The 12,205-nt window shown below is 37.1% G+C and overlaps 1 protein-coding gene across 19 annotated transcripts in view; it reads left to right on the forward strand.

Annotated features, from left to right (window-relative positions):
* Window positions 1-12,205, forward strand: part of DOCK9 (dedicator of cytokinesis 9) — a 133,073-nt gene that overhangs the window by 27,705 nt on the left and 93,163 nt on the right. For 13 of the 19 annotated variants that reach the window (XM_049815809.1, XM_049815819.1, XM_049815822.1 and 10 more), the window contains exon 2: window positions 10,778-10,894. In XM_049815809.1, the coding sequence (XP_049671766.1) occupies window positions 10,778-10,894 (117 nt within the window). Of the gene's footprint in view, window positions 1-2,108; window positions 2,304-10,777; window positions 10,895-12,205 lie in introns of those variants that run through there. The other 6 variants (XM_049815810.1, XM_049815817.1, XM_049815820.1 and 3 more) reach the window with 1 other exon arrangement.

Raw genomic sequence — 12,205 nt, forward strand, 5'->3', positions numbered from 1 at the left:
AGTTTGGTGCCTATATATTAGAGAGACTGCTTAAAAAGTAAATGCATTGAACTTTTTTTTCCTAGAGAAAAAAGCAGAAGCATAGTAAATCATTATTGTCTTGACTAGTAGTAAACTTTATTATTTCTTTCAGTTCACTCATTGGAAATGTGCTTGTATTGTGGATGGGATGGGCGAACTGCTGGTTGGACTCAATTTCATGATTGCAATAAGCTGAAATAATATCTTCTGCAGGCGTGAGAGCAGAGAGAAGGGGAAGAGAAAGAGATCTTAGGTCTGAAGTGTAAGAAACCTGTGCCTGAAGTTGTGCCTTCTTAAAAATGCTAGCAGTAAATGAGGATATGTGTGCTTCTCCACAACTTGATCTGCTTTCTGCAGATTAAGGTGACTTTCTCTTCTGTTAGAGAATAGATAAAAATTCATGTCAAGTTAAATTTAGGATGTCACTTATATTGAGGTGAGATAATTAACTGTCCAAAGAAGTGGAGCAGACTTGAGAATTGAATGAAGGTGGTGGCTTATTTTCCACAGCTGTCTGGTTGCTCTAGTGCACAGGGAGTCTAAAATAGGGATGTTCTTCTCTGGGGAGTTGAATTTTCTCTCACATGTATTTTTGCTTGGTAAATACAGCCACTGAGGTGTGTGCACTTGGAAGTTGCAACTCGTTAGTGTTAAAAAGAAACAAAGGGAAAACCAAAATACCCTTCTCAAAACGTGGAGGAAACTGCTCATCACAGTTCACTTTTTTCAGGAGGAGTTTAGCATATAATCATATGCCAAAACTACTGCATAGGGGAGCTCATTTGGTGAAACCTTCAAAATTACCAAAACTATCAGCTAGGTTGCATGCAAAATTGCTTTGCACTGCACTAAAGAATTGTACAGAAGTGATCCTGATAAAAATTGCTGCCTCCTATTTTGCCAGTGTGTGTGTATGCTGAACGGTGTCTGTAAGTAGCAGTATAGTAGGAGAGTAGATTGGATTACAAAAGCAGAGTTGAAGCATGACTTGAGTTTATGTTGCAGTTAAGGACAGGAATGGAAGATACTAACCACTGGGCACTGTGTAGCCTTGAATCATGAGGCCAAGAGACACTTCTGAAAACTGTTCACGAGACAAGGGAGACACTCTCCCAGTCTTTTCTACTGGGAGCAAAAAGAAAATGCTATGGAAGGCAAAGGCAGCAAGTGATGGCTGGCTTGTCTTCACAGCTGAAGAGCTGAGGTTCTCTCAAGTGACTTCAGCCAAAACGTGTGAAGATTTTGTTGTGTTGTCTTCTCAGTGTTTTTTTGGAGGGTGATCAGTGATGGACATCTACAATGCTGGAGGATTCTTAGGAGGGAGGACTGAGCTGAGAGCACTAATAACGTGCAAGACAGAAATGAGCTAACTGGCTGGAGTGAGGAAAGAGGCTGAGGGAGACTGGTAGTTTACTTGAAGAGTTAAGTGCTTAAAAGTTGAAGGTATAAAGAAATTATTTTGTAAATTTTATTTTTGAGTTAGTATTTTTGTAGACTATATAAGACTTTTAATGTGAAGGCAATTTGATCTTAAGGTAAATTTTTAATACGGATTTAGCACTAAGATTAAAAAGAGCATCCCCACCCTACTGCCGAAAAAAGAGCAACATATCTGTTTGGGGCGTTGGTCTTGGAGAATGTATTTGGTTAGAGGCTGGTTGTTGATAGTACCTGAGTAAGTGATATTAATGTAAGGAGGAAAAAAAAAAAAAAGTAACACTTAGGGGTTTATACTTCTAAAGAGGCCCAGTTGTTAATAAGTGCCTAATTTTTACAATAAAAACATTTTAAAAAAATTGAAGCCTTGATTTTGTAAGTGCTGTAAAGGACTTGGATTGTTTTACATGGTCAATTTAGAAATGCATATTCTCTTTTGTGTTTGACTCATAACCTTAAAATGGATCCACCTTTTTTCTTTTTTTCTTTTTTTTTTTTTTTTTTTTCTTCCCCCCAGAGGAATACAACATGCTTAGGGGCTGGCCTTTGTCTGTCATGCATTCCCACCATGACAGATTTAGCAAACTGCAGCTGAGAAGTTAGACTAGTTTGTACTTTCTGCTGCTTGTGCCAGGGAAAAAGCTATTGTTTTCACTGAATCACTGGCATGTTGATTACTTTGATGCCAAAAAGCATACGGTTTTGCTGCTGTTCGTATTTTCAATCAAAGAATGCAGGCAAGAACAAACAGAAATCCTAAGAAAGAGCTTATTATAGAGTCTCCGCAGCAGTGTAAGGATGCAGGTCCTTGTGAAGTAGAAGTGGAGAGTCCTGTGGTAGTGCTGGTAAGCATTGTTTAAACAAGCTCTCTCTTCCCTTTAATAATTCCAGTTCTGTCTGCCAGTGAAAAACTGCTTAATCTGATGCTAATGAGAAGTTCTAGCATTCTTACTTGTGAAGAAGGTGTGTTTAAGATTTAGGTTTGATTCTTTGTGTGTTCTCTGTCTTTTTAATTAATTTTTGCTGTTCTGGTTTACCAAATCTTTGGCTCTCTCTGAGTGTGGCTTTGGAGTTTGATTTTCATACTAGCTGCTTTTCAGTGTCTGTTCTGTCTAGCATAGTTGTACAGCTCTTTGAACCTAGCATGAAAACTACTTGGGCTTTAAAATACATTCTAGTACCTCTATTTTTTAATTGCCCAGCATATCTTTCAATTAAAATATATTTGAACTCTCTAAAGACTGTGTGTGTAACAGTTAAGTTTTACTTAAACATGCTAAGAACTGTTGAAATAATTCAGGTGTACTTCTCTTAAAGGATGTATTTTTCAATGCCTTCAATGCACATTATTTAGGAATTTAAAGATTTAAAGTGGCTTCCAGTGGGGGAAAGGGAATATTTCTGTATGTGGGGGAAGAAATCAAATAAGAACTTTTTTTTCTTTTTTTTTATTGCTACACACTTAGTTCTGTTGGAATTTTAATAGTACAGCAAGAGAACATAATAAGCAAGCTGTAATGAATCCACCAACTCTCTCCAGCTAGGACAATAAACCTTTTCAAATAACAGAGGAGGATTGTTAAACTAATAACTTACATATCAGTAGAAAGAAGTACTTTGATAGTTCATACTAAAATTCCAAATTTGCTTAGTAATATCTCACCCTTAATTGTTGAGTTAAAGGATGATGGTCCCTTCTTTATTTGTCTCGCTGTGGTTGAAGTTAGTGGGGGCTCTGAGCCTCAAATTATGGTGTCCCCCCCTTATTTGAGCTTCACACTACGCATTTAAGAACTGAACTAAAACATTTTGACTGTCTATATTTAGTAAGAAATGGCTACTCTATGTTAACTGAAAGCTTAAGTGTGTTAATAAGACAAATTTTCTTTTCCTTTACACTGTTTTCTTTAGTTTCATTCTATTCAGAGCAGTTGTTAGTAAAACATGTTTTTTTTTTCTATGGGTGTGTTCTGATTTCTGGTCCAGATTTTCATCAGTACAATATGAGCTAATCTCGTGTGTGCTTTCCTGCCTTTGGAATGTTTAACTTTATTTAGAACTGTTTTTATTCCCCCATGAATACTCAGAGAGGATATTAGTGTTTCTGCAGATACTTAGAGTACTGCAGTTGATCAGCAAGCATATGTACTTACTTAAAAAAAAAAAAAAAAGTATAAAACATTACTGTTTACTTATTACCATTTATGAAGTAAATCCTTATAATTTTCCAGATACTACTTAATTTAATGTTCATGGATTAATATACATCCAGTGTTTGCCCTCCCTTTTTTCATTTTCAGATGAAGTGGGTACATTCAAAACAAAGGTCGATATTTCAAGGGAAGAACATTTAGGTTCCACATAGGTCACATAAAAAAAAGTCTTTGCTGTCATTTCAGTTGCTATTTTGGTCTTAATCTGTTACACATATAGACAAGCATATATATGGCATATAATTATAGATGGTATAATATCCCATATTGCTTCTGCTTTTGTCTAGTTTATTGAGGAAAACTAGATGAAAAGGTACAAGGACACTTTGCACTAAGTGTAGTGCTTGGCACAAAGCAAAAAATAGGGCGCTATGTTTCGTTTAACACCGACATTTGGGTCCATTTTTATTTTGTTGGGTTGTGATCTTGCAGTAGATTTTTACTGCCACAGTGAAAGCAGGTATTTTTTCACTGGTATAGGGATGCAGTAAGGTAATAAGTAAGACTAACAACGTTACTAGTTAGTTTAACAAAATGTAAACAGCAGAACTTTGTGTTTTCTGGATTAGAAAACTTAGAATTGTATTAGTTAGCAGTCCTCAAAAGCATTTGGAACAGGAGGCTTCTGGTTTACTCTAGTAATACTTCTCATTGACTATTGCCTAAAACATTCTTTCAAGTGTGGATGGATTCCTTCTGTATGGGCAATTATGATGTGATTTACCTAGCACTCTAATTTTTTGAGTGTTCTTTATAAAGATGAGACAGAATCAGCTGTCAGGACTTCAAGGAAGCAACATTTTTTTTGTGATATTCATTTAATTCCTTTAAATGTAGTTCACAGAGTGCTAGAGTATTGAGGGAACTGAGTATTATAACTGTAAGCATCCCATGTGATATTGAAACAATGTTATTTGATTGAGTGCTGTGCCTGAATTAAATTTTCTTGGATAGGTGGGTAGGTTCACAAAAGGAGTCATCTGCCTCAGTGCCAGTATGTTAGTACGTGCACTCTCTTGTTTTCCTGTGTTTCGTGTTACCCAAGTTCAGTGCCAAATAGTCTTATTATTTGAATTAGATTGTGTCATAACTTTGCTTTTGAGGTTAACAAGCAAGAAGAGCCCATGGAAAAAGCATTTGGATTTTCCGGGTGGTGCCTCAAAATCTTACTTGGGATGAACTGCTGTTGCGCTAGCTGTTGTAGAAGTTACCAAATTGGTACATGTGCTGTCCAGTTGCATTTTGATAGTCCGAAGTAGTAACTGCTTATCAAATCAGATGATGTTTCTGAGACAGTTGGAACTTCTGGAGGCCATTTTTCTGCTTGGAAACACACTGGCAGTATAAAACATAAGACACCTGAGCTCCTCTGTGCAGGAGAGCATTGCCCAAGTCTGATTCTAGTGTTAGAAGTTTCTGTGCTGATGAGAGGACTTAATAGGACACAGCATGCTTACTTTGCGTCTGAAGGTAAAGCAAATCACAGAGGAGGCTAGAAATTAAAGAACTGGAATTATCTGTATTAACAACCTGAGGTAAATACTGGCAATACAGAAGGTCTTATCAAAACCTTGAGCTCTGAAAAGTGTTCTTGTGTTTAAATGGACCCTGACCATCAACAAAACACTTTGCATAAACAAAATGCTTTGTAATCTAGACTATGTTCATTGAGTTTTGGAAACCCCTCATTCTCTTCTGTTAGAGCCCCCTGAAGACCTGGGTGAACAATAGAACACAAGTTTTCAGGCTTTCAGGTTATACTGGAGAAAAAAGAAGGGAAGTTAATTATTGTTTTTTAAAGAAACACTGTGCAAAAAAGCCTGTATAACTGTCTAGTCTTTGTATGGCTCAGTCTGTGTAGCCCCAGTAAGCACGTCTGATCTGTTTATGTAAGCATGAGAACCAGTGACTTAATGCATTTCATTCTTTCAAGTCCTAGAGACTTAAAAAGTTTTGAATTTGTCAATGAAAGCCTATTGGTGCTAAATATATGCATAGTGGTAGTTTTTTTACGTAAACCTATAGCAGCTTATTCCCTCCCACTGCCCCAAAGTTTAGATCACAAAGTTAACCATACCTAAAAAATGGGATAATGAGTAAAGTAACATTTAAGAATAAGCTCTAGGATACGTATAATTTTTGAATGGATTTTTAAGTTGATTAAAAAATAACCCAACCTGGACAAATTATTTTGTGCTTATTGTAGTTATGGGACAATAAGATACAGGGAGCTGTTACCCATCTTTAGTATTAAATAGTCTTATTATTTGTCCAAAGTGGCTTGCCTCAGGCCAATGCTGAGAAATATGTTAACACCATATATTAATCAAATTATATGCTGCATTGCCTGCTAGTGGTACTAGCTCCATTCTACTCTTTATGGGGACTTGTTAGTTTGCAGGTGTATGTGGTAAATATGTTTTTATAAGTTAAATGATGTGTTGTAGCATGAGGCTAACAATACTCACTGTGCTTAACCTGACCATCCTTTGCAAGAAGACAAGAGGAAGATAACATTTGTCTCAATTTAAACATACCAGAAAAAAATTGTACTGTATTATCTTTTTCTGTAATATATTTTGTAGGCAATCATTGAACTCCTAACTTAAAATGCCTTTTATCTGATGGCTTTTAACACTGCTTGTCCAAATAAATAAACAAACCATATTCTGGCAGATTAAAATGGTTACCATATGGGTATCATGACTGCTGTTTCAAAATGCTTCTTATTTCTGGTAAGTTTCCATACATATAATACACTGGCAAAACCAAAGCAGTACGGGAGATACTTTGCTGCTTTATCTTCCTACAAGTAGGGCATTGGCCATCTTGAGTGCTGGATCCCTTGAAGCCCTATGCTCTTAGCATTTTCTTGGATTATGGAAATAAAAATGTTGCTTCTTCCAAATCAATAGAAAAAGTTAAGCCTTATTTGAAAGACTGACTTTCAGTGCCTGTAAACTTGGTTTTGCAGTTTTGGCTGGGCTGAGTTTTAGCTGTGTCAGCTAGTCCATAAATCATATTCAATGATACTATACCTACCTGTATCTTTTCTTTTACATTGCATGAAATAATAGACCGGAAAATATTTTTTTCCTGAAGAAGAGCTTGAGAGAGAATCTGCTTCCTTGTGGTGGTGTAGGTTTGGCTAAATGCCAATGTCAGTGTGCTGTTTATTGTTTTCTTTTTTTTTTGTATCTGGTTCAAACTGATAAAACATCCTCTTCCTTTTGAATCTGACAAATAACTAAGAAAGGAATGAGTAACACTTTGGAGAAACCTGAGGAAGCAAATTCTTAATGAAATTTTCCAGAAATGATATTTCTGCAAATCAGGTGCTTTACTGATTAAATAGGAAGATGGTGTGCTTTTCTGGTACTACTAACTACTTCTGTGTCCCATTGACTAAGAGGGGAGGTGTATACTCAGGACCTTAACTCCAGAGAGCTTTAGATTCTTTAAAAGCTTCTAATACAGGACAATTTTTTAATCTTGTGTTTACAGCATGTAAGCAAAGCTCATTTTCTTTTCAGATTCTTTTTTATCAATTTTATGGTTGTGGTGGACCTGTTTTGTGATGATAGGGTAGAGACATGTGTTTGCAATGAATTGGATGCTTTTTGAAGCTGCAGTATATGCATCTAGTTTTTGAATTAGCTGTGCCAGAGAAGTAGTTTTTTGTGTGTGTGTGTTTGCGTGCCCATGAAATAATTTTAGTTATGTTGGTTTTAAAAGTAATCCTTTTACTCTGTTTTTGCTGGTAAAATGAGAGGAGCCAGACCTAGCTTTCTTCCAGTCTTCACCTATCATCTTCCCAAGAGAATTAACAGGAAGATGGATATAGCTTTTCAGCACCAGGGAGAAATGAATTAAAATGCTGATCATGTGCAGCATCACATAAAAATCCATTACCCGTTTGAAGTGACAGCTTTCCCTTGCTACTAGTTTGTGGAATTGGTGCTGTGATGTATCTCCTTGCTAGTTCAAATAGTGGATGTCCTGATATGTGAACTTTCTGACTATATTGACCATGTATATGTTTATTTTTTCCTTTAAAAATCTTCTCAAATTGCATTTTAAGTATATTAAAATATGTGGCCTGAATAAATTATTAATTTTTTTTTTAAGGACACTTTAGAAATTGTAAGCTGCACTGAAGCTGAGTAGTAGAATTCAAAAATGCTTTTGCAACAGCTTTCAGTAAGGACAGTTTCATGTTCTGTTTACTAATCTGAAACTCTCCTCCCCCTGAAACGATCCCATCAGCTCCCATCTATTGGCACAAGTGGCTGTGCAGCCATCTGATCAGCATTTCAGAGAGACAATCTGACTGAAAGCTCACTGATTGGGAGGAACCCTCTAAAGCCAGATCACCTCCTAATCTGGCTCAAAAGCTCTGGCTCAGTTGCTGGTACTGGCTGCTGGTAGCGTGAGAAGGCTCAGGACCCTGCCACAAGAGAGAGAGTCCTTCTAGTGTCAACCCTCCTTTCAAATAATTTAAACCAAATGTGAAGTCAAATCTTTCGCAAACAGAAGAGACTGTACACGCGACTCAAATGGTCTTTCTCCCCAGCTTATTTCTTAGACCCAGTTTAATTTGGAGCATGCATTTTTGTTTCTCCTAAAGGTCAGTCATCCTGCACCACACTCAAATCAACCTGTCACTGCAGTGCATCGCATATCATTTCACACGACAAACTTGTCAGAAGGAATGGTCACGTGGTAAAGGCCAATTTGACCAAATGGAGTGACTCAGCCATAGTACTGTAGGAGTCTCTAAACCTCGTTTTAACAGAAGAGTATATTGCAGAATTGCTCAAGCTCAGTGATGGACAGGTGGGCATCTTGCTTGCCTGGATAGGTAGAGAGACATCTGTTAACTTACATTGGAAGTGGGAGAAAGGTGAGCAAAGAGTGTCTTGCTTTCTGAATGATAAGTGTTGTCATGTACTTGATTTACAGAGCAGTTAAATTTGAAAGGCTCTTCATAGTCTGTGTTCTCCCTGTCTCGTGCTTAAGGAAGAAAATTTATGCTGGGCAGTTATTGCCTTGGTGAAGACTTGGAAAGGGTAGGTGAAGTTATTAGAACTTCTTTGGAATCGGGACTGGTTATGACTATCTGACACAGTGGGGCTGCTCGACCTGAAGTTGTGTGAAGGGGTAATGTGATAGAGCCTGCATCTAGGAAATGGGCCAAATAATTGTGTGAAGAAGGTGCATCTGGCCTTCTGTGTACTAAGGAAGCTTGGAGCCCACCGTTTCAGTAGTTTGGGATTCATTGCAGCAGTCTGAATAATCAAAGGCAAACTTAACAGGAAGTTTTCTTGCAACCAAAATATTTTATATAATTAGTATATTTGAGAAAATGTAACCTTTTCTTATGTTGTCTATACGTGCTTCTCTTAAGCTTTTCTGAGCTAAATGGTCCAACCACTTTAGCTACAGATGGGTGCATGAACATAAACTTAAGCCTTTTCTGATGGACACTCGTGTTAGTTCTTGGCTTTGTGATAAGTCATGCTCATGAATGAGAGAAGAGATGTAGCAGCAGCTGTGGTTCAGGTGCTAAGCCCTTAAAATGTCCTGGGGTACAATATACAGTGAACTGAATGGCTGTTCTTCATCTCCTTTAAGGAGAAGATGGCAAGCTCAACACAGTAATTTTCCACTGCAGCTCCTTGCTGTATTGGTCTGTGTTGAGCATATTGTTATATAGCTTATGCACTTTTAGTAAATTCTTCCAGTGTGATTGTAAATGGTAGCTATTTTTGTTGACAAAGGTACATTTAATTCATCATTTTTTGGTAGATTTATTTTCCAAATTTTGCTTTTTTTGGCCTTTTCAGCCCTTTTGCTCTATTATGTTCTTCCATATTTCCTAACAGTAAAACTAGGAGGGAATCTCAAGTAACTTTTGAGTAGCTTGTGAACTAAGCCTGAAAGCTTTGGGAACTTTCTCTGACTAAAGCTTTCCTAATTCCTTGAAAAACAAATTTATTTGATTGACTTTTGGATGAAGAAAACACCTGTAATGTTTCTCAGGAATATTAATACTAATGATTAATAGCAATTACTGGTAGACATAAAGATATTTCTTCTGTGTAGTACAGCTGGAATTTGAAAGGTTATTAATATAAGTTATGCAAATATATATATAAATCTCATCTTGTCTGATTGCCTTTAATGATGTCATAAGATGGCCTTACTTCTATTTTTGTTTAATATACCCTACTTTGAAATTAGTACCACTGATCTTAAGAAAGTATCAACTGGAAAGTCTCTTGTAATTGCCACTTGTAAAAAAAAAAAAAAAAAAAAAAAAGGTAAATTTGTGTCTGGTATTGTGATGCACAATTTCAGCTGCAGAAAGTGCAGCTTTGCATTACTTTGCACACTCCAAGGCAGTGCTGCCTCACTGAGAGCTCTCCCTAAGCCTACTTTGCCATCTGACCACTTAACAGAATGCTTGGCAGGGTGAAGGTTTTTCTCTGTCTGATTGCGCACAGCTGGCTGTAATGCCTTGACAGGGGTATAGGGTTTAAATGTTGAATCAGTGCAACTGAAGAAAGCTACTTACGCAAGTAAGAGGAAGCAAATGGCCTATGGGAGTTTTGAAAAAACTATAGAGAAGGAGGAATCTCAATTAGCCTGCCTCTACTGCAGCTTACTACTGAATTAAAACAAAGCTCAATCTTAGCTTTGAATTAAGATTATTTTAATCCCTGATAAACCCAGATCAGAGCTTTCTGGGCTGCATCAAGCAAAGGTAACCACCAACCTAAGAGACTAGTAATTTCTTTATAATTTTTTTGTAGTGAAAATACATACATGATTATTCTGATAAGCTCTGGCTTAATGCGTTTTGTGAAATAGTTCTGTTTCTTCCTTTTGAGGCAAATAGCATGCTTGTCTCTGTAATGATCAGTTGCGCTTATCCATACAATATACTGTGACATAGTCTGCCTTTTGAATACTCTTAAGTTTTTGATGTAGATGAAATCTCATTCTGCCAACTTTTTAAAAACTAACTTATTAAGAAGTGGGTCAATGATTGTTAAGTTTTCCTCAATATACCTGAATTCATTTTCCTTTCTTTTTTCCACTAGGCAAAACCAAAGCTCATAGAACCAATAGACTATGAAAATGTCATCGTTCAGAGGAAAACGCAGATTCTGAATGATGCTTTACGCGAGATGTTACTGTTCCCTTATGATGACTTCCAGGTAATTTAATCCCACTCACCCCCACCCTGTGGTTTGTTTCTTTTTTAGTAAGACAGATTTTTAGCACTAGTAGTCATGAGATGACAACTTCCTATTTCTTTGGTTTTTAACTCTCACAAAAAAAAAAATCTTTGCCATGAGTCCCTTTACACTGCTCAATTTATTCTGTCAGATTGCAGAAGAAATAGCACAATTTCTTCATCTGTTCAGGTTATAAGGTCTACTTCTGCAACTCGGCAATTTTACTGCCTTTTGAAGTAGGTGATCAGTCATTTTTAGATGTTTCCCCCCCTTTCTGACATAGGAAATCATGTGATGTTTGTTCAAAAAAAGCATCTGCTTTTTGTAATGCTTTAATTCTTAAATTGGTGACTTTTTCCCCACCCCCCCATGCCTTCTTAACAGTGAAGGGCATCAATCTGTCCCAATGAAAGTTGTTATTCTCCACTGTGTGCTACCAGCCAAAATTGTGTTTTGTGCATAACAGGGCTCTGACTTACTCTGTTTTTAATATAGTCTGTGCTTCATTTTCACTGATTCTTACATGAATAACTTTACTTATAGCCTTCCCACTCAGCTAAAAAATTTTGGTTTTGGCAAGCTACAGGTATTTAGACAGTAGTTAGGGCTTCATGAGTTCTCAGCCACATGTGGAAGTTTGAAGGACTGCGGGTAAGCCTTCTTACAAAAGGAAGTTGCACTGCTTATGAACGTTGTCTAATGATACTAGTGTTCAAACGCTAGGTCGCTCATGATGATGCCCCACACTAGGTACCTGGCTTGGGGACTGAAGAGCATGAGTAGGCTATACCACCCAGATCTCCTTCTATAGTGTGGCTATTCAGTATTGCAGATCGCGAGGAATCAAGGCTACTTCTGCTAAGCATACTCATATCTAATTGACCGGTTCACTTACCGGGTGTCATTCTGGTGAACAGCTCTGAATTATCAATGGAGAAGAAACAAAGCTATCAAGAATATCCTCAGGCTTTTTGTTTGAACAGTCAGTGGGATGTCTGAAGTGTTTAACTGCTGTTTCAAGTGGCCTTTTCTGCAATTCTTAACCTCAGGCCTATAATGAGTGAAGCTAGTCTATAGCTCTCAGTCTGATCCTTTAAAGAGAATGGCTGAATTCTGTTCACAAACTGTATTGCCTTTTGTCATCCTTTGTTTGGATTCTATGGTCAGATTTTTGAGGCAGTCACTGAAGTGTGTTACATCAGAGGTTCTCCTTCAGGTAGTCGCAATTCTGGAATATGGTTAGATTTCCTGTTTCTTTGTACCTCAGCAGTGTAATATATGAATACATTT

This window comes from Accipiter gentilis, chromosome 13 (assembly GCF_929443795.1).
Source record: "Accipiter gentilis chromosome 13, bAccGen1.1, whole genome shotgun sequence".
Lineage (NCBI taxonomy): Eukaryota > Metazoa > Chordata > Aves > Accipitriformes > Accipitridae > Astur > Astur gentilis.